The sequence below is a fragment of the Syngnathus scovelli genome, chromosome 17 (assembly GCF_024217435.2).
Source record: "Syngnathus scovelli strain Florida chromosome 17, RoL_Ssco_1.2, whole genome shotgun sequence".
Lineage (NCBI taxonomy): Eukaryota > Metazoa > Chordata > Actinopteri > Syngnathiformes > Syngnathidae > Syngnathus > Syngnathus scovelli.
The window spans coordinates 11,928,256-11,956,194 of record NC_090863.1 but is presented as its reverse complement, the minus strand read 5'-3'; the positions used below and the strand labels follow the sequence as shown (position 1 = coordinate 11,956,194).

At 42.5% G+C, this 27,939-nt stretch overlaps 7 protein-coding genes across 15 annotated transcripts in view; 3 read left to right on the top strand and 4 right to left on the bottom strand.

Moving 5' to 3' along the window:
- Positions 1-127: 127 nt before the first annotated feature.
- On the bottom strand, positions 128-10,603 carry LOC125985009 (vasoactive intestinal polypeptide receptor 1-like). The gene is made up of 13 exons (XM_068648674.1): positions 10,191-10,603; positions 9,056-9,164; positions 6,337-6,444; positions 6,165-6,265; positions 5,998-6,095; positions 5,782-5,914; positions 5,555-5,708; positions 4,986-5,046; positions 4,833-4,902; positions 4,680-4,774; positions 2,427-2,556; positions 2,232-2,273; positions 128-2,075 (listed from the first exon to the last, which is right to left on the bottom strand). The coding sequence occupies exons 1-13, from the start codon at positions 10,263-10,265 to the stop codon at positions 1,923-1,925; spliced, it is 1,329 nt and encodes a 442-aa protein (XP_068504775.1). The 5' UTR covers positions 10,266-10,603; the 3' UTR covers positions 128-1,922.
- cfap300 (cilia and flagella associated protein 300) lies at positions 3,568-14,551 on the top strand. 3 transcript variants are annotated; one of them, XM_049747467.2, is made up of 9 exons: positions 3,568-3,786; positions 5,001-5,055; positions 12,694-12,805; positions 12,919-13,000; positions 13,424-13,487; positions 13,545-13,702; positions 13,771-13,943; positions 14,073-14,139; positions 14,221-14,551. In XM_049747467.2, the coding sequence occupies exons 2-9, from the start codon at positions 5,025-5,027 to the stop codon at positions 14,350-14,352; spliced, it is 819 nt and encodes a 272-aa protein (XP_049603424.1). In that variant the 5' UTR covers positions 3,568-3,786; positions 5,001-5,024; the 3' UTR covers positions 14,353-14,551. The 3 variants fall into 3 exon arrangements, with proteins under 3 accessions (XP_049603424.1, XP_049603423.1, XP_068504776.1); XM_049747466.2 differs by having other exon boundaries at positions 3,568-3,854; XM_068648675.1 differs by lacking the exons at positions 3,568-3,786; positions 5,001-5,055 and adding an exon at positions 10,574-10,956 and having other exon boundaries at positions 12,531-12,805.
- Positions 14,552-15,011: 460 nt separating this feature from the next.
- On the top strand, positions 15,012-19,866 carry LOC125985013 (elongation factor 1-delta). 2 transcript variants are annotated; one of them, XM_049747443.1, is made up of 9 exons: positions 15,012-15,119; positions 16,651-17,088; positions 17,750-17,870; positions 18,433-18,489; positions 18,880-18,958; positions 19,022-19,116; positions 19,177-19,365; positions 19,513-19,707; positions 19,791-19,866. In XM_049747443.1, the coding sequence occupies exons 2-9, from the start codon at positions 16,655-16,657 to the stop codon at positions 19,827-19,829; spliced, it is 1,209 nt and encodes a 402-aa protein (XP_049603400.1). In that variant the 5' UTR covers positions 15,012-15,119; positions 16,651-16,654; the 3' UTR covers positions 19,830-19,866. The 2 variants fall into 2 exon arrangements, with proteins under 2 accessions (XP_049603400.1, XP_049603401.1); XM_049747444.1 differs by lacking the exon at positions 18,433-18,489.
- Positions 19,867-20,360: 494 nt separating this feature from the next.
- On the bottom strand, positions 20,361-22,246 carry LOC125985017 (E3 ubiquitin-protein ligase TRIM65). The gene is made up of 6 exons (XM_049747451.2): positions 21,850-22,246; positions 21,384-21,539; positions 21,166-21,252; positions 20,850-21,083; positions 20,620-20,779; positions 20,361-20,544 (listed from the first exon to the last, which is right to left on the bottom strand). The coding sequence occupies exons 1-6, from the start codon at positions 22,198-22,200 to the stop codon at positions 20,414-20,416; spliced, it is 1,119 nt and encodes a 372-aa protein (XP_049603408.1). The 5' UTR covers positions 22,201-22,246; the 3' UTR covers positions 20,361-20,413.
- Positions 22,247-22,494: 248 nt separating this feature from the next.
- LOC125985008 (E3 ubiquitin-protein ligase TRIM47) lies at positions 22,495-25,533 on the bottom strand. Of its 2 annotated transcripts, XM_049747435.2 has the most exons (7): positions 24,791-25,533; positions 24,545-24,640; positions 24,097-24,330; positions 23,801-23,963; positions 23,602-23,724; positions 23,324-23,422; positions 22,495-23,024 (listed from the first exon to the last, which is right to left on the bottom strand). In XM_049747435.2, the coding sequence occupies exons 1-7, from the start codon at positions 25,397-25,399 to the stop codon at positions 22,957-22,959; spliced, it is 1,392 nt and encodes a 463-aa protein (XP_049603392.1). In that variant the 5' UTR covers positions 25,400-25,533; the 3' UTR covers positions 22,495-22,956. The 2 variants fall into 2 exon arrangements, with proteins under 2 accessions (XP_049603392.1, XP_049603393.1); XM_049747436.2 differs by lacking the exon at positions 24,545-24,640.
- A 295-nt stretch (positions 25,534-25,828) lies between these two features.
- bcl10 (BCL10 immune signaling adaptor) lies at positions 25,829-27,878 on the bottom strand. Its single transcript, XM_049747468.2, has 3 exons — positions 27,582-27,878; positions 26,890-27,178; positions 25,829-26,490 (listed from the first exon to the last, which is right to left on the bottom strand). Exons 1-3 carry the CDS (start codon positions 27,630-27,632, stop codon positions 26,072-26,074), a joined length of 759 nt encoding a protein of 252 aa, XP_049603425.1. The 5' UTR covers positions 27,633-27,878; the 3' UTR covers positions 25,829-26,071.
- Positions 27,006-27,939, top strand: part of ift22 (intraflagellar transport 22 homolog (Chlamydomonas)) — a 35,815-nt gene continuing 34,881 nt past the window's right edge. For 4 of the 5 annotated variants that reach the window (XM_049747483.1, XM_049747484.2, XM_049747480.2 and 1 more), the window contains exon 1: positions 27,453-27,612. The gene's annotated coding sequence lies outside the window, so the exon portion shown is untranslated. Of the gene's footprint in view, positions 27,155-27,452; positions 27,613-27,939 lie in introns of those variants that run through there. The other variant, XM_049747481.2, reaches the window with a different exon arrangement.

Genomic DNA, 27,939 nt, shown 5'->3' with positions numbered 1-27,939 from the left:
AGGAAGAATAGCGATGGCATCTGCCAAAGCTAATGGAGATCCTAAATGAAATTTCAAGCTATGGGCCTTATGTACAAGGATTTTCAACACAAGAAAACAAAACAACAAAAAAAAATCATGTTAATAGTGTGATTTTGTTACTGTGCCTTCTGTGAGGTCCCAATATTTTTGTTTTTTCTTTTCCAAAAACATACTGTGAACTGCGTGAGGAGTCGAAGCACTTTTTTTTCTTTAGCGTTTAGCTTCACATCACGTGACATTTAACTTCAATACTCCAGCTTCGGCTGACCGCATACGGGCTATTTTCGCTTATATGTATGTGTCAAAGAAAAGAGAGCAAAATGCTACAGTTGGATATTTCAGGGAATTTTCAACTGCTTGAGCGCCAGGTGACAAGCTAGTACTCTGGCTTGTTAGCTTTCCCCTGAAAACAGCTGTCACTAAAACTTTTTACAAGCACCTCCAAAACTACTGAGCTAATTATAGGGTGAATTAGCATAAATAAAACTAGGCTAATCTCAGCCAAGCTAAGATAAAGTAAGAGTTGTCTTGGGTCTTGGCTAGAAAGCAATTGAGAACATTTTTCAATGAATATTAAAAATGTGTAAATTTTTTTCGCGTGTTTGACTAACTTGAGTTTAACTAACTTGTTTATTGCCAATGCATTTTTGAATGTACAGTTGTCGCTCAGCTGCTCTTCTATGATGCCTGCTATGAATCTACATGGTGTTCAATCATATATACAGTATTGTCGATTTTATTTTCAGGTTTTTTTACCTCTCGACTGAGTCCTACAGTGTTGAGACTCCATTTTGATCGCTCGAGTTAGCGAGCGCGTGATAGTAAAATGTGTATGCACGTCTGTGGTAACACACATAAGAAAAGTAAATGTATACTATATATTTAAAAAAAAGGATATTTGGTCATCCAGATTCCTGTAACAATGTGTCGTAAAAAAAAAAAAAAAAGGTGACGTCCGACATCCACATCGTTGTTGTGTACATTTGAATGCTCAATAAAAATGTGCAAAATTGTTGTAGCTCATTGGTAGTTGTTGCTTAAGCAATTTGTTTTTATTCATCTTATATACGTTTTACTTTATATTTCATTTACCGTATTTTTCGGACTATAAATCACGTTTTTTTTTCATAGTTTGGGTGGGGTGGCGATTTATACTGAGGAGCGACTTATATGTGAATTTTTTCACAAATTTTCAAAATTCAAAAAAAAAATGCATTTTTTTCATTTATTACTGTGCTCCCCCCCTTCACATACATGTCCTTCTCTATATCCTCAGCAACAATGGAAATACAATATATTTTGTATAAAATTTCATGTAAAATACAGTGACAATATATCGGTGTGAACTGATTCAAAGTGCCTAGTGATACTGTAAAGTTAAAAGAAACAACAAAATAATTTCCTAACTTGGTTTAAAATGGACTACAAACCCCAATTTTGATGAAGTGAATGTTGACAATATGAAAACAAAGTCAGTTGGGACAAAATATCTTGTATTTATAGTGTATTCAATTGAATAGTTGTAAATGATTGGCAAATCATATTGTATTTTGGTTTTATTTACAATATACACAACTTCATTGCAATTGGGGTTTGTATAATAAGACACTAGAGTATTTATTGTCATCCTAAATGCTCAGTCTAATCACAATCACTTAGTGCAAATTAAATAACATGTTGACAAATAGGTACAACATAGAATGTATACAGTACAAAAAAACATCAAGCCAATTAAATAAAATACAAAAAATTCCGATGAGTTAATCCATTAGGTTAAATTATAGGTCCAACATGAACATAGAAGTTGGTCAAGGCTCAGTGCAGTACAGTCTAGAATCCACATTCCTGTTATGACAACCCAAAATCTGGATTTAAATGTCCCTTCAGGGGTTTGCTTACGGTCATACGGTAGAGATGTTACCAGTGGAAGGGGGCCGCCGAAGCCCGCCGCCGCCCCGCGCTCCGACGCTAACCTGACTGATACTTCGCTTGGCTGATGTTGGCTGACTTTGGTTGTGACATTTCCACAGCCACCTCTGCAGCTCTGCCTGCACCTGGGAAGCAAGGAAGGTTCATGCTGTACTGTATTATGAACCCCAAAAACATGGCATGATTGCCAGGTCAAAGCCTGATGTCCACAAAGAAGCCATTCTGTATTTAAGATGCTCTTTGCAAGGATAATTGACTGCCTTGAAAATGGACTCACTTACCTCTCCATTCATGAAACAGTAAAGCAGAGCCACCACAAAGCCCTGGGGGAAAAAAGATCTGGATCTTTAAAAGGGCATTCGGGTGCACTGGTTTCATGGATAATGAAAATATCGATCCTATAGAGGATATGCACATGACGTCACAGACCGGCTGACGGTTTGTTTGGGTGGCAACAAAACAGGAGCAGGTGGTACCTGGAAGGATCCCAAGCCCAGTTCGATATAGAGCCGGGCCGCCACGCCCGTGTTCTCCGGAAGGAAGGCGAACAGAGTGTAGTGCATCCCGAACAGAGGGATGAGGAAAAGCGTGGATTTAGCCAGCCTTCTGCGGAAGATAAACATCCACATGGGAGATGACAAGACAACACCACAGCATCACCGTCATTAAAGGCGTCCTTTTGTTTGAAATGTCAGGTGAGACCCAAATGCAAATTTCCAATCAGTGGATTAAATGTCACGCTATAAAGCAGCAACTCACTTTTAGTTACTGTAGTTTCCTCAGCAGGACCAGAGAACAGAGGGATTTATTATTATTTTTCTTTATATGTTAGCATATCAACTTCTAGTTTGTTTGCAGTTCTCAGAGAAAGTCGTAACTGATGACAAAGCAAAATTGAAAACCCTTATAAATAGTGCTTTTGCTACCAAGGTTGCTTTCTTGCCATTTGTTGCCATACCACCCGGCTAGCATGTTAGCATTTGATACATTTTGATTATGAATATGACATTCTCTTTACGGATTGATGCCCAAACATGGGAAAGATGTAAAGCTCCTATCAATCGGCCTAAAATGGAGACTCCTATGATTTTCAGTTAGAGTCGCTACTCCTCCACGTTGAGAGGAGCCAGATGAGGTGGCTCGGGCATCTTATCAGGATGCCTCCTGGACGCCTCCCTGGGGAGGTGTTCCGGGCATGTCCCACCGGTAGGAGACCCCGGGACGACCCAGGACGCGCTGGAGAGACTATGTCACTCAGCTGGCCTGGGAACGCCTTGGGATCCCCCGGGATGAGCTGGATGAAGTGGCTGGGGAGAGGGAAGTCTGGGAGTCCCTCCTAAAGCTGCTGCCCCCGCGACCCAACCCCGGGTAAGCGGAAGAGGATGGATGGATGGATGGATGGATGGATGGATGGATGGATGGATGGATGGATGGATGGATGGATGGATGGATGGATGGATGGATGGATGGATGGATGGATGGATGGATGGATGGATGGATGGATGGATGGATTTCTGAGCACTTTGAAATAACAAATGTTTTTGGATATATTGCCTGAATAGCTTAATGACCCTTAAGGAACTGTTTAATGCATGCCTGATGATTTTCTAAATCACTGTTGAGTTGAGCTGCAGGCCACACCCCTCTCTGGGTGAGCTGCCTCAGGTTAGGGTGTGTCTTCCTGCCTGGAGGCAGCTGATTAAGTGCACCAGGTGGAGATGTTGGAAAAATCAGTGTGGTTTGGAGGCACTCACATACAGAACACTTGGAGATAAAACCGGTAGAGGTGCCAGAGGAAGAGCGGCAGGAGGAAAACAACCAAGAACCCGGCCAAAGGTGATCGCCAAGATGGAAAACACACCAAATCGCCCATAATCGATTGTGATTGAACTCAACCAACCTGTGTAAGTCTAGATTTTGTTTTGGTGTCTTAGCCTTTTCCTAAAACTGAAGAAATAAAATGAGTAAATTGGATAACAGGTGATTGGCTATGGCTTTTGCCGTGAGTGGCGGATAGCGCGCTTCCCAGATTGTGAAGCAAATCCAACAATATGTAGATTTATATCCATATAAACTGCATTTTTCAAAACGCCTTTTTAACAAACGTCTCCCATCCTAGTAAGATGGATCTCTCGCAAGCCTAGATATATCCCACCTAATATTTGTATTACAAAGATTTTTCTGGCACCTTCTTTGAACAATCCTGGTGGGGGATCAATCTATTTCTGGCACCGTCTGCTATTTTTAACATCTTAGCATCTGAATTGTTTCAGTTGAGTATTATTCATATAAAAATGTTAGTGTAAAATATACACATCCTGTACTTAACAGTTTGGTTAATTTATTAAAAATAATATAATATGTTGAATGTCTCAGGGGTATGAATATTATAGATACTGCATTAGGGTCAAAAGGCATGTAGCATAACAGTCCCCAAATTTCTCAGCTAAGTCATCTTAATTAGTTCTACTAAATGGTATAAAGGTAAAAATGCATTTGAGCATCATTTTTGAGGTTACAATGTTGGCGGAGGTTTTGCCTGAAGTCAGATATCAAAGACTTGATTTTCAAGTCAAATTCAATCAGTGTAAAGTTGAAAGAGACTTCTGTAGATGCTCGCTCGCTCGCTCGCTCCTCCAGGTTATGACTCCTGCCAGTTTAGAGCCTCCAAGTCAAAAGCAATTTTTTCCACATCAAAGACTTTCAATTTGTCATCGTCTGTGACTCACATAAAATGTCCGGTGTCATTGTTTCCGGACATGGCGGAAGATTTGAGCTTCTGGACCAGGATGCGGATCACGTTGATAAAGATGACAATGTTGACCTGTTGGATATGACGGTTATAAGGCACCTATTTTGGAATATTTAGACGTGCAACTCACCAGCAACGTAGCTGTTATCGGTCCTTTGATAATCCACCAAATGCCAACGTTGTCCGTGTCGTCCCAGCACCTAGCCACATGTGGAATAAATCATGATTTGGTTTCTTTTATTTGTTGTGACGTGACTAAATGTAACAATTTTGTTTATCGTACCCTCTGTCATCATAGAAGAATCTGCTCAGCACCCAAAGGATGAGAATAATGGATGGGAGGCCTGGGACAGGTAGGAAAAAGAATATTGTGATTACCATTGAGCCAAATGACATCATGAATAAAATACATTTTCTTAAAGTATAAATGTAAATAAAATTCAAATTAAATGAAAAATATAAAAGTTAAAAAACATATCCACTGTAAAAACAGTCCACTTTTGAATTTAAAATGTAAAATAAAATAACATGAAAATATACACAAATTTAAATAAAATTCACATCAATTCTTTCCTATTTTTAATGGTAATACCACCACTGAACACTAGATGGCTTTTTCTCACAATGTATAATACAACTGGCACTGTTGAAAAATGGTGGCCCCCCTCCACCATAAGTCTCTAACTTGTTCTGAAAACAATGCTGATACATAGTGATCTGGGTCAATCATTCCCAACTGCGACTTTAATGAAAAAATAGAAGTAGTCCTCCGCTGGTTGCTTCTTCGTCCTTCAGCCCACAAGATAAGGATGGCACCTGACACCTCAATTAACACCAAACAGGCAGACTTACCCCATCCAATCAGGATGTACCACCAGAAGTACTTCCTCTGGGAGACGAAGGTGAGCGCTAGCAGGGTCTGCAGATACATGCCCTCCACCAGCAGCCAGAAGTAATTGGCCAGGATGCTGAACTGGAAGAACGCCACGGCCGATTTGCACCCCGTCTGACGGGAGCAACGGGTTGGTCCCTTTCGTTAAAGTCAACTTCTTCACACGCTTAAGTGGGCGAAGGCTCACCGTGGACATGGAACAGTGGTCCAGCGTCTCGTCAGCGAACAGCACCGTGTCTTTGATGAAGACGGCGCTGGCCCTCAGGACGAACGAGGAGAACAAGTTGACGTGGATGTAGTTCCTGGTACATCGAAACTTCCTGAGAGTTCAATGTGAAGTCATTTTAGGAATGAAGAAAAGTAAAACATGAACCTAAGCTAAATCTTCTATATTTATTTTGACCTGAAAGCAGTGAACACCACTATGGCTGTTATGAGAGAGACGAGCGAGGTGGCGTAGCCCACAGTGTACACCTGTCGAAAGGTGGACAGGTAACTCGTCTGCAACCGGGAAACAAAGAAGCCTCGTTAGTATCTTGTTCCATAATAATGCGCGTGACGACGACCAACCTCTGATTCCGGCCCGTTGTCGTCGCTAAAAGCACAAACTTCCTGGTAGGGCGGATAAATGTCTGACCAGCCTTCTGCTGTACAGTTCCTGTAAACCGACCCTTACCATGGGAGCAAAGACGACAATGAACTCGTAAGGATCCAGTGTGACCTCTGATCATATCCAACTAACCTTGACCCCTGGAGAAATGCTGAAAGATGTCAGAGCACGACACGTTGACCACCTGACCTACATCGGCTCTCAACCAGCAGCCAATCTGGTCCCACTCGGTCTGGCATCCTGGAAACAGTCAAGAAAAGGACATAAATCCATCCAAAACTTTTCCTTCATTTTTCTAACAACTTACTATTTTCTCCTGATATTGCACGAATACTGTACTTCCTCTCTACCAGTCACAAACCTCCAAATATTTTTGTCATTAGTCTTGAGTTCACCAAACAACCTGACACTTTCCATCCGACAATTCTGCTAAAAAGTCTTTCCTTCAGTCTCCTTTTCTACGAGTCATGCTAGTCTCTTGCTTCCTGTCACAAAAGGGGAGGAGGGGGGGGCAACCATTTTTCCACAGACTCTCTTACATAACAGTCATCACCCAGGACGAGGACCGAGGAGACAAGGTGAAGGTAAAAAAGTCGGAGGAACTTAGCTCTTCAACTCCCTCCCAGTCCTGGTGATATGATGACAAAGTGACTAATATAGAACAATTATGGGGGGAGGGGTGGGTCAATCATAATGCTCCTGGCTGAAGCGACAGCAGAATAAATGTCAACTGCAGGAGGAAGTAAATGCTGTAACCAGTCATGCAATAACCTGTCGTGCTCCTTCCTAAAATTGTCCTATATGATTATTTGTGTCCATTGGCATGTAAAGGTGACGTCACCTCAATGAGTGACCTGAAGCGGACGATAGTGCGCACGGAAGCCAGTCGCCTCCGAGCCTTCCTGTCACAAAGAACACATCAGGGATGTGGAAATATTTGAGGTAACATTTGCTGGCTATGTGTGTATGTAAATATGTCATCTCAGTGAGGCCAAATGAATTGAACTGAACACACTAGTCACTTTTTATGATGCACTCTTTTATTGCCCCATCAAGCAGGCAATATATTCAACAGCGTTACAGTTTATTTATTCATAATAATGCTTGGCTTGACTTGAGCTGTGTGCGCTAACATGATGTGGATATTGCTGCAATTTAAGTAGCATATTTATTATAGTTTGTCATTCATTTGTTTTGATATGTATTATATGATGAAATATAATTCAATTAATTTACCAGTTGTATATAATTGCATGTATGTGCTGTATGTATTGTGCGTGGCCAATGGATGATTTTAAAAATATATTTAAGATATTATTACTTTCTATTCGGTTTCTTGTCCATTCTGTGTCTTCCCAATAATTATAAACAAAAAGTTGAGTTGTATTTTCTTACCGCAGCTTAGTGAGTCAGCTGTAAAACTCTTCTTTAGGTGTGTCTCTAACTATATTACACTGCCTCCTAGAGGCCGCAAGGAGCAGCACAGTGTCAGAAATCATGACATACGGTTTAGTTTTTTACATTTACCGTATTTTCCGGACTATAAGGCGCAGAAAATTAATGCGTTTATATTCCAGTGCGCCTTATACATGGTCAAAGTTTTCAAATGGGCCATTTATTGAAGGTGCTCCTTATAGTCCAGTGCGCCTTATAGTCCAGAAAATATGGTAATTGTTATTGATGTATGTTTTTATGAAGTTCAATTTTATCGATTAATATGTATTATTAAAGAAAACACATTCCAAGTGGATTCACTTTACATTATTTCCCATGGGATTGGTTTTAATTAGTGCCACTTAACAGTTTGTTTGACTTTGGATGTTCCAGTGTACTGTTAATGAATTGACCTTTTAAAATCAATAAGGTTGTCGCCTTGACAATTGTTCTGAGCTGCGGTTAACAAAGAAGCTAAAGCAGGTTTTATTAGTGGCTTTCCAATCAAATTGCAGCGCAGTTCATTCGCAAATTGAAGCGCTTTCAGATAGATAGTAGAACAATTCCCATGTGGGATTGACTTTGTGCTGGCTTTGGAAACTCAAAGTCAGACAGATTTTCATTTTTAACCGATAGTAGAAAGAAAGAAAGAAAGAAAGAAAGAAGAAGCGTATGATGTAACATTTGCCCTCATTTATCAATACCCTACATGAATTACGGAAAGATGCACGTGGTTTTACCACGGTCAACATCTTTGTGTTGAGGCGTAATCACATGAGGTGATGGGTAGGAGGATGCACATGTCGCATCACCCCCCCACCCCCCCCCCCCCCCCCCTCCATTTTGAGGCCAACAAATCACAAAAAGAAAAATGAGGAACAAGCCTTTCCTGCCCTTTTGTGTCCGCTTTCAAAGAAATGTTATGACACTTGAATGTCACCTTATTTAGGATTAGCCGCACTCATTTGGAATTGCTTTGGACGCCCAGGGGAGAGCGTGCTGATGACGATGATGACTGTGGATGGCGCCATGGCAGCAGGAAGGCTAAGAGTCAAGCATTTACTTGAAAAAAAAAAAAGAAAACACATGCCTATCTTAAACTTGACAGTGATTCAGCGAAGACTTGAGACAAAATGCTGTGGTCAGATTTTTTTGGGTGACCTGGCTGCCGTGTTTGAAAGATGAAAAAATGATGACCCAAATAACACACGACAGATTTTAGCTGCACTTTTTGAGAACACAAAGGCCAGCGGGATGTCGAATGCCGCATTTAGATCACTTTAGCGTCAAATCGCTCAAGTGCGTTCATTCTGTGAAGAAGTGGAGCTAAAAAGCTTGTTGTGACATCCTGACTGGGAGGGGAAAGTTTTTTTTTTTTTTTTTTTGCATGCAAAGCATCATCAGCAAAGTCACCCACCGCCGCGCGTCGTCTGGTTCTCAACTTCTCTCCTCCTCTCCAGGCTGCAGGTCTCGCCGGCCCTCAGGTGCTGAGCAATGATGGCGCAGTCCGGGTGAATGGCGTCCACCTGAAAACATGACAAAATAGTGCTGCATACTCACACGCATCGCAAATGGCTTCTCTTATGCTCATGGGGGAAAGAATGTGTAAACTGACATCACTCTTCTTTCTTGTTGTGTCGAAAGCAATTGTTACAGTGGCAATATCCCACCTTTGTATACAATGGCGGCGCTAGAGGGTGGGCCGCAAGGGGCACTGGACCCCTTCAGATATGCTTGGACCCCAGGTCTTGACTTTGGGGCTATTTTCCAATTTTTCCAGAATTATTTTCAATATTTCCACCTGTTTCCAATAGAAAACATGTATTGATTCTCTAACAGTGTTTACTAAAGAATTTTGGTTTAAAAAAATAAAAATAAATTGCGGACACCCTGAGATAGCTTCACCCCCCCCATTGTCCTTCCAAGGAAAAACATCCTAGCTCTGACAGTGTCTGTACAAAAGGCACCTTGACTTAAATTGTCCATAATAGGTAATAATAAAATAGTTCCCGTCTGTCCTGACCTTGGCAAACTACAATACATCTCTACTGTGACATCATCTAATTATTTGATTGAAGGATGTCGTGTACCCAGTCACGGCAATGTCCTGCATTTACAGTACTTGAGTCCGTATAAAAGGCACGATCAAAATTCCGGACCTTTTGTTGACAATGACAATTGAGCGTGATCTCGTTCTTTCATTTTGTAGTATTTTACATGATTGTTGTGTGTCCATTCTCAAGTGTATGCAAGGAATGTACATTCTTCTGATGCCACAATTCTGCAGAATCTCTGGAAGGCTCAATAGTTGTCAAGAACCACTACAGTCAACTTCATGACCAAAATTGTCTAGCACTTTAAATATGAATTTAAGTTGTTAAATATGAACACGATTGCAGTCATTATAAAAACTATCCAACGGTTCCCCAGCTGATTTTTGTACATGACTGGATGGAGCACTAATTCAGGCTAATGAGAAAATATCCCGTGCATCTAAGAAATAATAATGAATCAATATTAAATCTACAAATGAGAGATTCAATGGCACTCACCGTGGAGACACAAAGACTAAAGAAAAGCAAGAATCTCTCCTGATGTTTAGAAAATATTTCCTTATTGGGCCTCATTGTGGTGGTGGTGCTGATGATGGCGACAATTCCAGAAGATTTGAGTTCCGTGTGTGTGCAGCCCCGCTATGAAATATGAACTGTGTCAACCTAAAATAGATGACTGCCAGATGCAAACTTGAGTCTCTCCTCTTCACTCTCTCTTTTGCACTAGCAGCCCTCAATCTCTCTCTCTCTCTCTCTCTCTCTCTCTGAGAATCAGGTGGAGGCACATCTCAGGAGAGGCATGCATATAAGACTGCACGGTCCATTTAAAGACACGACGCGCCTTCTCGCCGCTAATGGGAGGCAATCGGTCACGCGTTAATGAATGTCAGCGAGCGGCGGCGGAGGCGTGCACGTCCCGGACAAATGCGTGCGTGCGCATGAGCAAATCGGCTTGATTTGATTGGGCAGACGGCTAACTGAATTACGTTCATTTAAAAAGTCTGTCTCTCTCTATGGAATCCTGCAAATGTTCCGTGATCATTAGGCCATGGCTGTGCGTCACTTGGCTTTATTAGCGTCATTAATTTGTTGATTAGAAAGTTTGTAGTTGAGAGAGGCATGTTAAGTGGATGACCCAGCGAGTTATGTCGACACCCGTCAGTGTGGTCTTACTTCCATCAAATTGAAAAAGTTTCTTGTTCAGGTTGAGGAGGCGTTTAGTTGATTAGGCCACCCACCGAAACATCTATTTGTGTGATGTAATGTAAGTATTGTAAGCCTAAACTACAACTTAAATCCAATAAATATCTTTTTATTTTTTCATTCTAGGGAGGCATTTAGTTGTCTTAAGTGGATGACACACCCAGTGAAAAGCTTCTCAATATCATCACACTGTAAAATCAAGTCTGGCCTTTTCTTTTTTATGCTTTGAACTTGGCCTGTGCTTTGAGAGTCCATAAAATGTCCAATTTCAAATTGTTTTAAATGAGGGAGACGTTGTCTTATGTGGATGAATCACTTAACAGCGTGAGGCGGCAGCGTACAGCAGGTTGCATGCGTGATGATGACGCTAGGTTACAAGAACATGACATTAATTAGCCCTTAGCCGACTCGCCGTAATGACTTACTGACAAACCGAGGTCACCTTGTGATTAGAGAGAGAGTCGCTCAAAACTCCTGACGGTTATTATGTCAATTATTTTCTGCATGGAAGATGAAGTGTGTTGTCAAACCAACACATTTAAAGCAATACGCAGGAGTAAAGCCAGGACTAGCGCGCAACATAATGTGACAGCTAATGATGCATGATTGAAGGCCTCAAGATTTGCAAGAGAGGCACGTAAATGCATCGCTGCTATTGTCGTCGCCCCTCCCAGGCCGATGTAAATAACTTGAAGGGTTTTAAATGTAGAAGAAGCCAAGGCAGTCTGTCATGGCATACGCAATAATAAAAGTGTAGCTCAAATTGTCAAAAAAAAGTTTGGCTTGCACATTAGATACTTTCAATAATGCTGGCTCAGTGACTTGGAAAATGTGCTTCAATTCACGCCAGCCAAGCACAACGTTGTTTAGTGTTTATTACTTCGACCAAGGACGTAGTGGAATGCATCGGTGTAGGTTATTTATTTGGAAGTTTTTTTTTTTTTTAATGTATTCATTTTATTCATCTGTTTCCCTTAAAAATGAGATATAATCAATTATAATCTGAAAGGGTTATGAGTTTACATTTATGATAAATAATTAAATATAATATAAATAAATTCACACAAAAATAAATATTCACAATATTAAATGTACAAAATTGTATCAATATAAACCTATGCAAAATTAAGACAATTTTGATGCCATACTTTTATATTAATTTTTTTTCAATTTCAGGGTTTTGTCCATTTTCTGTAAATCAAGGGAGTCAAACTCATTTTTTTACAAATAACTCGTTTTCAAATCAGACGAGTAAAAACTGGTCAAATATTTAAAAAAAAATTGCAATTCTAGTAATGACACACGAATTTGATGCACAATTTGTCTTCACAGGCCACATAAAATGATGTGGCGGGCCGTATCTGGCCCCCGGGCCTTGAGTTTGAGACTGTGTTTTAAATAGTAAGATGAATTTTTAAAATCTACATAAATATATATTGATGAAGAACAACAAATAACAGAAGCATTTATTAAAAAAAAAAAAAAAATTCTAAACAAAACCCATTGATGTAGTTTCCAGTCCAAATCTGGTCGGAATCTACCTAAAGATGACAACATAAAAATGTTTTTTCATTTCATTTATAAAATAAAAGCATTTGTTATGTCAACTTTACAATGTTGTTTTTGTTTTTTTAGCTACGGTCGATTCTTCTAGAAAAAAAAACAAAAAACTGTGACAATAGACGTCTGCGCGTCCGTTGTCAAGGCAACACCAAGGCTCGTATGAGCACACTTGTCTCTGAAGCCTTCGTTCCTCTCACGTGTTTTTTTTTCTTCACAGCTTCGGTAGCACAACAAGCTATGTCCGGAGATAATAATGACCTTGAACGAACTTTTTCCTTCCGTTCAGTGCCATCCAGGAAGTTTGCGTTCCTGGAGGAAAAGGAGACCGTAGCTCTGTTGATGAAATGGTAAACTCCGAGATAAGCTGTCCAGTGAAAACATTTGTGAATATACTATGTTCTGTCGCCATCTGGCGGTGTCCTAATGTAATTATATATATATATTTTTAAATTATTTTCAGGTCGATGCTCGGGAGACTCTCCGCACAGACGTTCAGCTTTGACCAGAAGTTTCACCTATACGATAGCGACAGGTTTGCTCTGGTATGACGTGACGTCACTCCGGCAAGTCACCTGAGAAAAAAATTATAATTTGGGCCACTTTATTTATCATTATCTTTATAGTTTTATCATAGTTATTGTAGTTTTACGAAATCGTGGAAAGGGGTTTTAATTGTTTATATTGGTATAGGGGTGTGTAGACTTTTTATATCCACAGTAGCCAACTTGTTCATGAGACAGGGCCTCACCAGTACCGTATTGGCCCGAATATAAGACGGTGTTTTTTTGCATTGAAATAAGACTGAGAAAGTGGGGGTCGTCTTATAATCAGGGTTGTCTTATATTCGGGCCAATACGGTAATAGTGCATGCTGTAAGTGTTGATCCATGGGGTGTTTTGAGGAAAATGTTAACGTCTTTATTTGTTGTTGATTATTTATACGTGTCGCCATCACTCTTCATACAGTGCTTCTTCAAAGACGCTAGCGTGCTCTCCAGTGTGAAAATGATGGACGGCTGGCAGCCTTTCGGTATGTCCTGTCACGCCATAGTAGGTCATTCGGGTCTAACTTTCCTTTTCTTCACAGACAGACCAGTAGCATCAGTGGACGTGGAGGTGGTACCATCCACCAAGGTCTCCATGGACCTTTTTGACCCCATCTACACTTGCGGCATCGTGGCATCTTCCGGGCACATCGCTAGATGCTTCCACGAAGTCTACCCGGACTATGACAAACTCCGAGAAGTGAGACTTTCTTTTTGTTTCACCACTTGGTTGGTTTCCCCTCCAAACAAATGTTTGCGTGTGTGCAGATGCTGCAGGATGAAGAGTCAGACAACTACCATATATTGGGGAGCGCCGAGCGAGCGGAATTTCTATTTCGCCTCTTCAAGCACCTTTGTCTCGGTGGAGAGCTGAACCAGTATGAAGACACGATTGAGCCTTACATCAATGTTACCAAAAAAATCTACAAAGAGCTCATCAGGTACAAAAGGTTCAATATGAGTTTTTTTTTTCTCTGTTTCTGGCTCTAAATTTTAGAAAAAAAATACAATTTACTGATAGTTTACCGTGGCAAAGAGATACGAACTATTTTTTATCGTTTTTCTTGCAGTGTTCAAAAGGATCCAGAAACTAAAAGGATTGCCGTAGTCTCCATGGTGCTCAAAGTACATGTCTATGTACGTCTAGCATTTACTTGTTTGGATGTTGATGGAAATGGCCACAAAGTTCGAGTCATCTGCTCTGTCTCCCCACTGTAGGATGAATCGGGCCGGTGTTACCCCGGCAGCCGTGACGAGGAACAGACCTTTGCCTACCTCATTGTTGACCCCTTCAAACGCCACGTGACACTACTCTGCCATTCTTACGGTGTTGGAACCATGTCACTTTAATGCTGTAAATTGAAATACTACATTAATCAATTCAAATGCTGAGTACGCAGCAGCTCTCTCTCTCTCTCTCTCTCTCTCTCTCTCTCTCTCTCTCTCTCTCTCTCTCTCTCTTTATATGCAACAATAGAAAAACCCAACTCTTTCACGTTGTCATCAATAAAGTGTTAAGTAGATAAATAAAGTGCAGTGGTGCATTGTGCATTGTGTGTGATCATCTTGACATAAACATCTAATCAACATAAATCTAATCAACATAAAGCAACATAAATCTAAGAAGGAAAAAAAATCTGCTTTAGATGCGTCCCAGAAATATTACTGTAGTTTTAAAATGCGACAAAAGAGCTAAACAAAGATCGAGTACAGTATGTACTACTTTTTTTCTGGCATGAATCTGATCGCATATAGTTACGTCAAAAGAGGGCGCATACATTGTAAATACCTTTTCGCAAAGCATTATGGGGAAGGTAGTCTTTAGCGAAAGGGATCATACCATAGTTAAGTTTGATCGTAAATAGTAATAAAAATGACATGCGCCTTATATATTCAACAGATGAATATTAATCCGTTTTTAATCATGTAATGAATACATTATGAACATTTAAAGGAGTTATTAATGGATATTTTAGGGAAAACTCCAAAGTGGCCAACCCCCTCCGCGTTGACGAATAAAGACGTCCGCTCCACCGTAACTCTCTTCCGGTCGGATTACCGAAGCAGCACGCGAAGAAACGGCACCGAAGACTTGAAACGTCAAATAAAACAATCAAGTAAGTGGGGATACTTGCCTACACCCTCAAACTTTAACAAACGCATCCGGTTTCAAAAGCGAGCGACTGTGTGGCATTTCCCTTCATGGACACGCCACGTGTTCAGTCGCCGTTCGAGTTTGCAGCTGTCAAAAACTTCAACGGAGTTGTGCCATCTCGAATAACGTCGATAGATATTAACTATCGATATCGGTTACTTCTGGGATATCATCCGCAATTCATGTCTGAAAATGTTAAGGAGAGCATTGAGACCGATTCATCTACTGTTTTTAATACTCCGGGTTTAACTAATAAGTGTCCAATATGAAATGGCGCAAATGTATACATTTAATTATTTGTATTTCACATGTCTGCTGATCTTTCATTTCATCAAAGGTGAGTGCTGTGCCTGTTTTATTTTTTATTTTTTTTTAATTCATTCTCTTATTACATGTTCTGCCTGTTGAAATAATTCAAATGTCAATTGACTTGCATGGAAAGTATCAATTGGTAAAACTGCTTGTAGATGAATCAGCATGTTAAATGTTTTTGCAAGTGCTATAAAAATATGCATTATTTCTGGATGTGAATTTGCACACAATCAAAAATGTTTTATTGGGTTTGTGATGTGTTTTAATCAGCGGGAACACTGAATTCATCACAATGGAATCATGTCTGTTCTGCTTTTTTTAATTTTCTTTTTTTTTTAATTGTGCTTTTCATTGTACCTCTTAATTGAACTGTTGTGGTTAATTATTGTATAATAGTGCTTGTCAAGTTACTCATTGAATCAATCAAAACGAATTATAGTGTAACTTCCAAAGCCCAACACTGTCTGTCGGGAATTAAGTATAGACATTTGTTTTATACAACTCAAGACGTGTTTGAGTTTGGAGGTTTCACTCCAAATACCAATTGTGTGGAGATGAAGAAACACCAAACACACATTAAAAGTGTCATGTGAGATTGATCCATTAGCTTTATTTGGCGTCCTTTAAACTAGTACTATAGCAGCCATTCTGAATTTCGAGCCTGGTTTTGCTGTTCTTCCTAGAATGACAGTAAACACCTTTTGCTCAAAATGAAGCTATTTGATCAATCATCACCCTTCGAGAGCATGTTAAAAACGGTTTTGACATGTACTCGCATGAGGCCATTCAAACCATGCTTGAGCCCATTTATCACCAAAATACTAGGTTGGCTCGTATGAGCGCTATGATTTACATTGCTATGCTCGCAGTTTGCCGCATATTGATTTGCCTCCAATTTTTCATTTGTTTTACGCCTCTTGGCAGTTTCTCATAAAAGCCCCCTTGCATAACAGAGAAACAAAATATCATGAGTCATGCAATGGCTCCTTGTTGCCAGTCGTTCATGATAACAAAATTAAAAATCAACACGAGCATGGTGGTGGACAGAAGGGAGAAGAAGCGGGAGGAGGAATACTCGCCCTGTCCGCCACAGTTTGAATGGCCTGGTATCCAAAAGTTGTTGTGTGAAGTTAGCTGGCACTTGTTGCTTGAAGCACCTTTTTTCCCCCCTCCTCCTTAAGCGGAATGGATCAGTTGAGCTCCGAGCAGGGAGCGGCCCCTAAGCCCGCCGCCACGCCAGAGAGGAGCATCATCAGTGGAGACAACCTCCAGTTCGGCAAGATGCGTCGCCACGCTCGTTTGTCTCAGTCCGAGAACCAGAGCTCGGGCCCCGAGGAAGAGTACTTGGGCTCCTCTGTGGAGGCCGGCGGATCCTACGGACGAAGCCCCGCCGCCCACAAGCTGCAATCGTCCTCTCCGAGGAGCCCCAACACCAGGGGGCACTGGGCCAAGCGCCACCAGCAGGACGGCGCTCAAATCCCAACGGTGAAGTCATCCGGCACCCCCCACCGGCGCTACAGCCGGGGCCGCTACCGCTCGTCGTCCGAGACGGAAAAAGGAGGCCGAGGGAGCAGGGAGCCCAAGTTTCGGAAGAAGGGCTTCTCTGAGAGCGACAACAGGTCGGGACGGGACAAGTGTGACACGGGAGGAATGGTGGAAATGCGATGTGTACTACTCTTTGTCTGCCTTGCTCTGTCTTTTGGCCTCCTTGTTGTCATTCAAAAAAACAACAACGTGTTCAGTGTATCAAAGCAGAAGAGAGGGAGGCGACTTGTTAAATGTGGCTGCCTGTTGATTGTAACTTTCTGGCCTCTTGTGCGGTGATCCTGCTGAGTTGACTGGTCTGCCTCGCTGCCTGAGGAATGTGTTGATTTGACACAAGTGGGCCATTTGTTGCACTGTTGCATGTCATTTGTACAATATGAAACACTTACTCGTATGATATTTAAACGTACCAGTCAAATATGATGGTTCATCCACCAAAATGAATACATAGAATTTCATTCATAAATATCCACCAGGAAGTAGAGCAACTGTCAGTGGCCAGTGAAGCCCCCTTAGACAGAGATTCTGTAAACTGACTGCATGCAAGCTATTTAGGGGGGCATTTATGCTTAGTTTTTTTTTTTCGTGTAATCTAAAGACATTTCTATTTATTGAGTATTATTTTATTCTCCAGGTAATTCTGTGTCATACGAAGCATCTTGCTTTGTCAGTTTTATGGGTGCCAATTATAACAAATGGAAGTTTGAATTTTTTATTTTTCCCCCCCATCTTTAGCGCCAACATGAGTGGACTTCAGTGCCTCACTGCCGAGAAGATCTGGTTCGACAAGCACCGCTACGATGAGGCCGAGAGGATGTTCTACGAGGGTGCCAACGGAGCCGCCCCCAAGCAACAGGTGACTCCCTTTTTAGGGCGGCATGGGGGCATGTTTACCTATTGCAAAAGTGCAGCAGATTATTTTCCTGACACTCTCCTGCTTTGGTGAGTTGTTAGATAACATACCCGATAATCAGCAGGTTCCTGATTACAGTTCTCATGCAGCCATTGTATATAACCTGGAGTCTCCAAAACTCAGCAGTGTAAAAAAAAAAAAAAAAATCTCCTTAAAATGAGCTTGATTTTTAGATTCCTATCAAACGTGAGCGGCATCTTTTAATCCACAGTGAGAGTTTTTGGATCCCTAGCATAAAACCTTTGACCCCGAAAAGTCCAGCTGCACTATCAGTGTCGCTGGCCTCTGTTGGTTTAAGCCTCGGTTACATCATCGCGCCAAGCAGCTGTGTGCGTGTGCACACGTGTGTGCGTGCGCTCAATTTAGAAGCCTTAGCGAACATGCCAGTGAGGTCACGTGGTTTGGCAGCCTTTTGTGGCTCGTGTGATGGCTTCATGTTTTTTTTTTCTGTTTTAATGCAATCTTTTTTGCGTCCTCCCGTTACCCGCGCTTTACAATGCCACAGGTGAAAAGCGCCGTGCAGCAGCACAAAGGGCGACCGCAAAAGCGCCAGCACCGAAACGTAAGTCGCGAGTGTGTGGCAACGCTGCATGGCCTCCATGGATCATTTGATGCTTATGTGCAATCACCAACAGAATATCATCGCACGGCTTCATTTATTTTATTTTTTTTTTTTTTGCATCATGTTCACAATCATATCATGCTAATGTGGCGTGAAATTCATAATTGGTCAATTAATTGCATTGATATGGGTTCTTGTGTGTGTAGAAGAAAGGCTGTCTTCTTTATAACTAGAGAATCGAAAAATATCATCTTTTTGTATCCAATTCTAAATTCACCCAACTATACTAATTGTGTTTTCACCCATTCATAAGAAATTTCTATGAGAACTATCTGAAATATAAAATATAAATATAAAATTTTCATTCTTAAACCCCCCCCCCCCCCACAGTCGTCTTCGCATTCAGGCGAACAGGAGCTGGTTGCCCGCATGAAGAGCCTGGAGGTGGAGAACCACACTTTACACAAAGGTGGGCATGTTGAAGCATTATTTTGCCTGACTGGTGTTTTAACTGGGCTGTCGTTGCTGTTAGTGGTGGGTGATATGAGGGCCGCCCTGCAGAAGCTTGAGGCCAGAGTGGCTCAGCTGGAGAAGATCCCAGCAACCGCCGCCGGCCCCACAGTCAAGGTAGGAGAGCACAATGTCGTCATACCTTCTCCTGTCTCTTAATCCCATTTGCTTTGCCAGGCTGCTCCCGTCAAGCAAGTGGAAGAAAATGGGGACGACGACGACGACGTGGACTTGTTTGGCAGCGACGACGAAGCTGATGAGGAGGCGGCTCGTCTCAAGCAAGAGCGCGTGGCAGCTTACACAGCCAAGAAGGCCAAAAAGCCAACCCTGATCGCAAAGTCGTCCATCTTATTGGATGTCAAGCCTGTAAGTCCCGACTCGATAACGAAAACACTAGGGCCTTGATGTACGGTTGTGCCGCTGTGCTTTGCAAGTTCAGACGTGAGATGAACTCTGTGATCCTCAATTTACATGAAGCAGCGGTTTGGCAGATGAGTTTTTGCGTCTTCCCAGTGGGACGATGAGACTGACATGTCCAAGCTGGAGGAGTGCGTACGCTCGGTTCAGATGGACGGGCTCCTGTGGGGCGCGTCCAAACTGGTGCCAGTGGGCTACGGCATCAAGAAGCTGCAGATCAACTGCGTGGTGGAGGACGACAAAGTAGGCACAGACATCTTGGAAGAGGAGATCACCAAGTTTGAGGACTTTGTGAGTAAACAAAATGGATACTTTTATTTTGTATTTCAAAGCTTTGAGGTAAACTTTGGGTTTTTGTCGCCTCGCTCATGCAGGTGCAAAGCATCGATGTTGCCGCCTTCAATAAGATCTGAGAAAAGTGCTGCTGTTCATTAAAATTTAAAAATACAATTTGTTCTCCAGCTCCTTCATATTAAGGTTCACTGGCAGTGACATTGCTTACACCCACACAGATTCAATATAAAAAAATATTCTTTACAAAGATGCCATCTGTACTATACATGGTCTTTTTTTTTTCTTTTACTTTTCCATAATACTTAAAAATTCAATTTGTGCTGCAGCTTTCAGATTAGGGTTCACTGACAGTGACATTGGTCACACCCGCAGAATGATTCAATATAAAAAATATTCTTTACAATGGCACCAATCTGTACTAAACATGTTTTATTTTTTTTAACCAAAGGCCTTACAAGGCCATGGTGTCGCCATCTCCTGGTCAGTTAATGAAATGCTTAGCCGTTTTTTTTTTTCTATTTATCTCATGCTCCTTATATATATTCTCTTTTTAGAGTAGAAATAAATGGAGGCTATTTCAGCTAACTTTAGGCAAACCAATAGGACAAAAACCTTCATATCTACAGTACAAACAATTTTCTAAAAAGTACTAGTTTTGCACTTTTATTTACATATAATATATTTCAGAGCATAACTGCAATTGTCAGGAATCATTAAAAAAATCAACAGGATTCTTGCTTGCTGCATCCCAAGCCATGTTGTCGGCACGTGGCAACCTTAATTGTACACCTTTAGTCTTTTCATTTGGAATGCTGGTTTCCTTGAGTGAAATCACTGCAAATGGAAAGAGACAAACATCATTGATCATCGATTGCCATAAATTTAGCGTTAACATGTTGCGGCGTTTGCCTTTATCTGAGATTCTGTTGAATTCCCTCTGGAGGTTTTCGTCCAGACCGTCCTTCAGCTCCGCCAGGCCTCCTCGCATGGTTTTGTACATCAAGTATGGCAATGCGTCGGTGTCGGGCATCAGCACCCGTTTGGATTGGAAATGAAGGGATCTGCATTTCTGGAATTAGAAAAAAAATAATAACAAGAGGGCTGGAACCGATGGATTTTACCTGTGTGTTCTGGCGTACATGAAGGAAATGGAGGTGGTCATCGCTGCGGCAGAGCTTCTCCAGCTCAGCCTCGTTCCTCCGGATATCAGCCGTCTCACGCTCCAGCTTCTCCAGCAGCTGCTCTGTCTGCGCCAGGGCCGCCCGTTCGCGCACTCTGATCGCCTCCCTCACGTCACACCGTTGCTTCTCGATAGTGCGGAGCAGTTTGGAGAAGACCCTGTCGTTCTCCTCCTCTGCCGCCTCTGTGGCGTGCTGAGGGTAAAATTACGAATTTGATAAGAAATTACAATTTAAAAAAAAAAGTACATGAATGTATTCATGTACACACACTCACTTTGATGTATCTGACCACATAGCGCAGCTCCTTCTCCACATCCTTGATGTTCTGCGTGCACTTCAAAGATGCTTCTTGGAGTTTTTTCTACAAAAACAGGCAGTTTTGAGTCCTGTGAGTGGTATTGAAAAACTGAACTTCTTGCGCGAGCCACCGCTGACCGGTTGGCTACAATGTGTCATGTATGCACCCCCCTCGGGTGGTGGCCCCAGACATACCTGCTGGGCCAGCCGCTCGTCCACCAGCCGCACGGTGTCATGGTTCTTGTGTTGGCCTTTGAGGCAGCGCGAGCACAATCCCTGATGGTCAGCACGGCAATAGCTTTTCAGCGGCTTTTGATGATGCTGGCACAGCTTCTCTTTGGCAACACTGGACTGTGATGAGAACAGAGAACATAAGATCCTAAATGAATTTCTTTTGTAACTCTAATGTTTTACTGAAAAACACTGTGCTGTGCTGATTCAAAGGCAGCATGCCTAATGTCCTTTACTTAAGACACTTTTAGAGTTTGCGTTCAGAACTGTGTCTTTTGATGAAGTAATAATTAAATAAGACTGAACTAAAACTCAAATAAAATTCAAAATTTAAAGTAAGTAAGTACACCAAGACCCGGAAGAAGTCGGTGGTCAATTGCGCATGCGCATATTAATTCAACGACTCGTTTAGAAGTTCAACGTTATTAACCTTGGGCGTAACCGCAACGCCTTGCCCCCGCCCGCGGAGGCGTTCGTCGGCCGGCTGCTCTTGGGCTCCGCTCTGGAGGAACTTCTCCACCAGCTCTCCCAGGACAGTGTTGCGATTGAGCAGCGGTTTCGGCTTGAACTCCAAGCGACACTGTGGGCAGCTGTACTGGGCCTTCTGCGGCTTGCCTCTGCTCCAGTAGTCCTCGATGCAGCTCAGGCAATAACTGTGGCCGCACGGGATGGTCACTGGATCCCGAAGAACCTCCAGACACACCGAACAACTGAACTGGTCCAGTTCCACGGAGATAGTGGAGGTTGTCGACGCCGTTGTTGCCGATGCACCTGCCGCCATCTTACTCCCGTGAGAGACCTTCGTGGGCGTGGCTTACAGGTATGTTGCTAAATGCACCTGCTGGAGACGGGAGGACGTGACGTCACGAAGCACAATATTTATATTAGGCTTCGGGCTTGCTTTTAACGTGTCTGTGAAAAAAATCAAAGTAAATATTTGTAGAAATGTCTTCTCTTGCATGCTATTTTCAAATGTCCTACTGCTGTTGAAGCAATAGCCACTTAAATAGGTAAGCTGCAAAATTCAATGAGATACTGCACTAGTATTGCGCACAATAGTGATTTTACTATGCAATTGATTTACCGTCATGTGTCCATTTATTTCAACATTGCAAAGTATCCATATTTGATATCATTGTATAAACACAATAAATATATGCGAAAAAGCCCAATACACTGCATCTTTATGTTTGTTGACACTCTGTAAACAGCATTCACAATTCAGTTTTTTTTTTGTAAGCATGACACAAACCAAAATAATATGTCTGTATGAATAATTACAAAAAAAGAAGTCACATTGTCATAAAATGTAAAACCAAATGTAACTAATGATGTGTAAAAACTAACTAAAATCTTACTACGACACTCTGTTCAGTCCTGTAATGAATTTGGCGTTTGAGTTCTGTACTCAACTGAACTGTAGTTCCCAGTTTTTTTTTTTTACCAAAAAATATGGTGAAGCGGTATGTCAAAAGAGGAAAACACTGCAGCTTGATGATCAAGGTTTAAGGTTTTGCGTGATGTCTAAATTCAGGTCTCATTTCTTTCTGGCGTGAGTGCGGCGCTGATGTTGCCTCTGCCTGGAGCCCGTAGACAATTTGGAGCCTGCAAAAAATAACATTTATGAGATGGATGACAAAATATATTCACACATAATGTTCGTTTAACAGAAATTCCTTATATCTATTCCTCCATCTTAAAAAGCTACCTTTGGCGGTTTGTAAAATTGACAAGCTTATTTCAAGCTGGTTGATAGATAAAATAGATGTTAAAATAAATTTAGGAGTGAAACATACAATTTGTAATGGCATCGGTTTTTTGATACATTTTTATTTTTTGCTTTTACGTTTCACCTAAACATGACATATTATGGAGAAAATGCCTTCTATGCAGCAGTTACCAACCAAAAGGCGAGAAGACAAACTTGGGCACAACCAGTCCTGGGCTTAGGAATGGGTTGAGGGGGCTCATATGGCTTTGCTCCAAACCAGGTGACAGGAACCCTACACGCACAAACGCACGTACTTCATGTCCATGTTTTCCATTAGGTTGAAAGAGAATTCCAGAATATAGCTCACGTAACATGATCTTTTTATGTTATGGCTACAAAGCCAGAAAGCTGCCACGTGTCTCAGTATTGTTTTGAAAGGTTTCGCACGAGTGATTATTATAGCCGTCTCACCTGTCTCCTCCATTTGTACAGGGGGGTGAATTTCATCCAAGGTTGCTGTCACATTAGCCGAGGGCCCGGTCAAGTCGATGTGGACGGGCAAATTGGGGGGAGCCGTGATCACCACTTCTCTCACTGATGGAGCACGCATGAAAATTGTTGGTGCGTTCCATGTAATGTCTTTTACTAACGGGGTCAAGCAAAAGCGCACCTTTCTCATAGATGCTGACGAAGCCATCCTGGCAAACCTCTTGCAACAGCGATTTAAAGTCGCACACGGCTTTTGTGGCAGAGTCAAACGTCAAGCCAGGTTCCATGGCGACGGCAGGGATCGGCGACGTCGCGGGCGGCAGTGCTTCCAGCGCCTGACAGCTCTGTCGCAACAAAAGAATCAAGTGGGAAATAAAGTTTGGAGGGAAACCACCTAATTCCTGGACTAAAAGCTCTGACATCATGAAAACTAAAATTGTTTGACCAGCGGTTTGGGGATGTATCATTTTTGCTTACCTGAAGGAAATGCAGGTGGTCGTCGGCGAGGGTCAGTCGGTCCAGATCGGCCTCTCGTTTTTTCTGCTCGGCGATCTGCTTTTGGATCTTCTCCAGAAGCCGCTCGGCCTGACTCACGACCTGCTTCTGCTGGGCCTTGATCAACTCACGCACTTCGAAGCGCTTCAGCTCCATGCTGCGGACAAGGTCGGTGAAGACGACGTCGCTCGTCTCCGTCGCCAGCCGAGCTGAACGCTACGGGGAGGAGGCAGCGAGGTGCCATTTGTGATAGTTGTACTAAGTTCATCTTGTTTTTCCTTTTTAATCACTTCACTAGTTCTTATTATTTTAGGTGCATTACCTGTTTTGGGTAATGCACCTAAAATAATTTGTTTGATATAAAAGAAACCAGTGAAGTGGCCATTTGTGATATTCAATATAAAAATGACGAGTGTGCGTGACTTAGTACATTAAGAGTAAAGATGGCTTGTCTTAGCTCTTGAACTTCCTTCTCTCTTTGCTGAATGCTCTGCTGGGAGCTGAGCTTCATCTCACCCAGCTGTCTCTGTGCATCAGGAGAATTGTACAAAAAGTGTCAAACTTGTTTACTTCATGATATATTAGGAAGACATGTTTTGATCATCATAGGGTTATTTGCATGACCCCCCCGAGCATGCTAAGTTCTACTCTACCCTTTGTCAAAAGGACTAGTTACCTGCTGGACTTGTATTTCCACCTCCACCAGCACGGTGTCGTGTCCCTTGTGTTCATCCGCCAGGCACATGGAGCAGATGCACTGCTTGTCCGTGCGGCAGTAGACCTCCAGCAGCTTATCGTGACGCTGGCACACGCTCTCCTGGAGCCTCTTGGAGGCTGACACCAGCTTGTGCTTCTTAAATACGGCCGAGTCGTGGTGGGGCCGGACGTGCAGCTCGCAGTACGACGCCAGGCACACCAAGCAGGAGTTGACCGCCTTGTTCTTCCTCCCGGGGCACACGTCGCACTCCACGTCGCCGGCCTCCGCCAGGCTTTGTTGTTGTTGCTCCTCTCCGCCTGCCGGGACCTCCTGGAGTCCGCTACGCTGGAATCGGTCCACCACGTCGGCTAGCAAGGTGCTGCGGGCGAGGGCTGGCCTTGGGCTGAAGCTTTGTCGGCACTGGGGGCACATGAACACGCCGAGGTATTCATCCTGGTCCCAGTAGTTGCGGATGCAGTTGGAGCAGTAGCTATGGCCGCACGGGATGGTCACCGGATCTCGCAGGACATCCAGACACACAGAGCAGGTGAACTGATCCTTGTCCAGGACCACCCCTGCCTGGGCCATCGTCCCCCAAAGTGAAGAAGTTGGAAGGGACGAGGACGAAGGACCACAAGACGAAAGACAGCTGCTTTGTTTACAAGAAGTGACGCCAAGGGGCGGGGCTAATTGCCGGAAGTAAACGAGTTTTATTATCAACGCTCGTGAACTTGTAAATTTTGATTAAAAAAAAAAAAAAACCTTCTAATACGCCGTATAATACAAACGAAATGGTTCAATTACGCTGATCATCATCCTTTCCAAAAAGGGGCGGGTCCAACAAGCGGAAGTAGACGGTATATGATTTTTTTTTAAATATACCGTAGATAGCTTGTCATCTTTATATAGCGCTTTCACGATAGCTGTCGTAGCAACAAAACGTATTTTCTTTTAAAATCGGAAGTCGATGTCGTTTATGAATTTCAGCTGAAATTATACCAGAAAAATACATGCAAATTGTAAATTACACCATTTTTATTTTTCTTCAGTGTCAATTCTACACATAAGCATGTTAAAAGAATACAGATCAAAACTGAGCTGTATCTTTGTAATGATAGTTTTTTACATGAGTCATTTTAAAATCAAATTGTACAGGTGCACCTAAATGTTCACATCTAAAATGTTAAAGACTCAAGTGCTTTAGAGCATTTTTAAAAAGCAGCAGGACATGTTCTCTATTACAAACACACTAAACCTATTTTAGTATAAGTTGCTCCGAACTGACGCGGGGGTGAGACAACGCGAGCGGAGAGGTTGGAAGTTGGGGTCCGCTCCGCTGACAGTGGACCCCGGTGACACTGCATCTATGTTAGAGGGTAACCCCGCCGGCTGCTCTTCGTCTTCGTCCTCCTCCTCCTCGGGCAGAGTGGGCGCTCCGGGGTCTCCTGGCCTAGGGAGGCTGGAAGAGGTTGTGGTGGAGGACGAGGCCACGAACGTCAGATCGCCATCATTCGATAGCGACGGCGCACTGGGGCAGACGCCGACTTTTAAAATTGTGGAGCTTTCTTGTCCGTCTGGGAAGCAGAGCAAGGTGGAGTCGTTTGAGAATGTTACGGAGAGCTCCTGGGTGGTACATGGAGGGGTGAGGCCGTTCTTGGATGAGGAACTAGAAGCTGCGGCTGTAGAAGAACAAGAGATAAATACACATGCATCTCAAAAAATGTCCATATTGTAGTCATTTATTTCAAGAATTCAAGGGAGTTTGCGCTCCCTTGTGGACTTGCCATTATAGAAGAGATGCAGGACAAAAGCAAACTTTTGTCATTAGTGTAAAGTAGAGGTGTTTTGTGACGAGGAGCCAGCCGCCAGGTACTATATGATGGGTAAGTAGGATTTTTTTAAATCTCATTTGATAATGTAATATATCCTATCATTGCCAGTTAGAACACACTATTATTGTATTCGCTTTTCAAATGATGCTTGTGGGAGAGTGTTTAATGCTTCTTATTAATTGTACCTCACAATTTGGTAGAGTGGTGTGAAAACCCTACACTGAATGTAAGATGCTGCCTCCAAACCTTTGAGAGACTCCAGCTTCTCATTTTTGGTCTTCTGCACCTCATCTGTGATCTTGTGAATGACAAAGTTTTGTGAGCGCAGCTCCCGGATGGAGTCGACCAGGACGTCGAGGCCACGGGGGTTCTCGCTAAGGATGTCCAGCAGCCAGCCTGTCCTGCTGGTTTGCGTGCTCTTGCTGTTGATTTCCTCTGCGTCGTCACGAGTCAGGATGCGGCGGGAGCGCAAGTAGTCAAGATGGCAACGCGCCCGGATCTTCTCACAGAGGTAGTGCCGCATGCGGATCAGGACCTGGGGGATGGTGTTGGGAGAGCTCATTTGTTAAATATTTGCCTTTGCAAAAATAATAATTGAAAATATATGCTTCATGACGTGAATTATTGGTCTGTATGAGCCTCAAAAGTGTATTCACAAGCCTATTACCTACACCTATAGAATAATAGTGCTGTAAAAATATTTACTTCTTTAACGATAGACTTTAGTACATTCCAACACAGTCAATGTATGTTTAAGACATTAGCATGTTAGCATGTGCCTGGTTTTGGCTGCACAGGTGTCCCTAATGTCAAGACGTTTACGTAATCTAGTTTTATAGGGGTGTTGTGATTTGGTACATTCCGGCTAGTTTCGATAACTTTTGATTTATGATCAACTACGGCGTCCATTCGGAGGGAGAGTGAGGCGGTGAACTCACGTCTTTTTTAATCTCAGCCATCTCATCTTCGGTGAGTTGAGGAACATCCATCCTCGCGACGATTAAAACACTAAATATAATTTTTAAAAATCCAGATGTTGCGGTAAAATGCGAGCGGCCACTACACTAAGTTCGGCTTTGAGTTCTTAACCAAAAGAGTTTACTTTGGAGTTTTTATATCGTGGTTAATCTGGAGAAATCGCTGATATTTTTGTGTTTTAGTACACGAAGATGGGGAGAAACCCGTACTTCCTGATTGGTAAAGTTTACGTCGACTCGGGCCCAGGGCGAACGTCACACGTCACTCAAAAATTTAGATGTTATGTAATGGCCTCTTTTGGCCACAGAATGTCGCTGT

What these genes read in the sequence shown, in the direction of transcription:
- cfap300 (XM_068648675.1), top strand. Translation starts at nt 12,618, where the DNA reads ATGAGCACACTTGTCTCTGAAGCCTTCGTTCCTCTCACGTGTTTTTTT. An exon ending in GGACGGCTGGCAGCCTTTCG is followed by an intron (nt 13,488 to 13,544) that starts GTATGTCCTGTC and finishes TTTTCTTCACAG; the next exon opens with ACAGACCAGTAGCATCAGTG. An exon ending in ATCTACAAAGAGCTCATCAG is followed by an intron (nt 13,944 to 14,072) that starts GTACAAAAGGTT and finishes TTTTTCTTGCAG; the next exon opens with TGTTCAAAAGGATCCAGAAA.
- LOC125985017 (XM_049747451.2), bottom strand. Translation starts at nt 22,200, where the DNA reads ATGGCGGCAGGTGCATCGGCAACAACGGCGTCGACAACCTCCACTATC. An exon ending in ACGAGCGGCTGGCCCAGCAG is followed by an intron (nt 21,253 to 21,383) that starts GTATGTCTGGGG and finishes CTGTTTTTGTAG; the next exon opens with AAAAAACTCCAAGAAGCATC. An exon ending in ATGTGGTCAGATACATCAAA is followed by an intron (nt 21,084 to 21,165) that starts GTGAGTGTGTGT and finishes TTTTACCCTCAG; the next exon opens with CACGCCACAGAGGCGGCAGA.
- LOC125985013 (XM_049747443.1), top strand. Translation starts at nt 16,655, where the DNA reads ATGGATCAGTTGAGCTCCGAGCAGGGAGCGGCCCCTAAGCCCGCCGCC. An exon ending in GAGCCGCCCCCAAGCAACAG is followed by an intron (nt 17,871 to 18,432) that starts GTGACTCCCTTT and finishes ACAATGCCACAG; the next exon opens with GTGAAAAGCGCCGTGCAGCA. An exon ending in TCTTATTGGATGTCAAGCCT is followed by an intron (nt 19,366 to 19,512) that starts GTAAGTCCCGAC and finishes GCGTCTTCCCAG; the next exon opens with TGGGACGATGAGACTGACAT.
- LOC125985008 (XM_049747435.2), bottom strand. Translation starts at nt 25,399, where the DNA reads ATGGCCCAGGCAGGGGTGGTCCTGGACAAGGATCAGTTCACCTGCTCT. An exon ending in CGTCAGCATCTATGAGAAAG is followed by an intron (nt 23,725 to 23,800) that starts GTGCGCTTTTGC and finishes GTGCTCCATCAG; the next exon opens with TGAGAGAAGTGGTGATCACG. An exon ending in TGTACAAATGGAGGAGACAG is followed by an intron (nt 23,423 to 23,601) that starts GTGAGACGGCTA and finishes TTGTGCGTGTAG; the next exon opens with GGTTCCTGTCACCTGGTTTG.
- LOC125985009 (XM_068648674.1), bottom strand. Translation starts at nt 10,265, where the DNA reads ATGAGGCCCAATAAGGAAATATTTTCTAAACATCAGGAGAGATTCTTG. An exon ending in GTGGTGTTCACTGCTTTCAG is followed by an intron (nt 5,915 to 5,997) that starts GTCAAAATAAAT and finishes TTGAACTCTCAG; the next exon opens with GAAGTTTCGATGTACCAGGA. An exon ending in ACCACTGTTCCATGTCCACG is followed by an intron (nt 5,709 to 5,781) that starts GTGAGCCTTCGC and finishes TGCTCCCGTCAG; the next exon opens with ACGGGGTGCAAATCGGCCGT.
- bcl10 (XM_049747468.2), bottom strand. Translation starts at nt 27,632, where the DNA reads ATGGATGTTCCTCAACTCACCGAAGATGAGATGGCTGAGATTAAAAAA. An exon ending in TGGCTGAGATTAAAAAAGAC is followed by an intron (nt 27,179 to 27,581) that starts GTGAGTTCACCG and finishes ACCATCCCCCAG; the next exon opens with GTCCTGATCCGCATGCGGCA. An exon ending in GAAGCTGGAGTCTCTCAAAG is followed by an intron (nt 26,491 to 26,889) that starts GTTTGGAGGCAG and finishes GTTCTTCTACAG; the next exon opens with CCGCAGCTTCTAGTTCCTCA.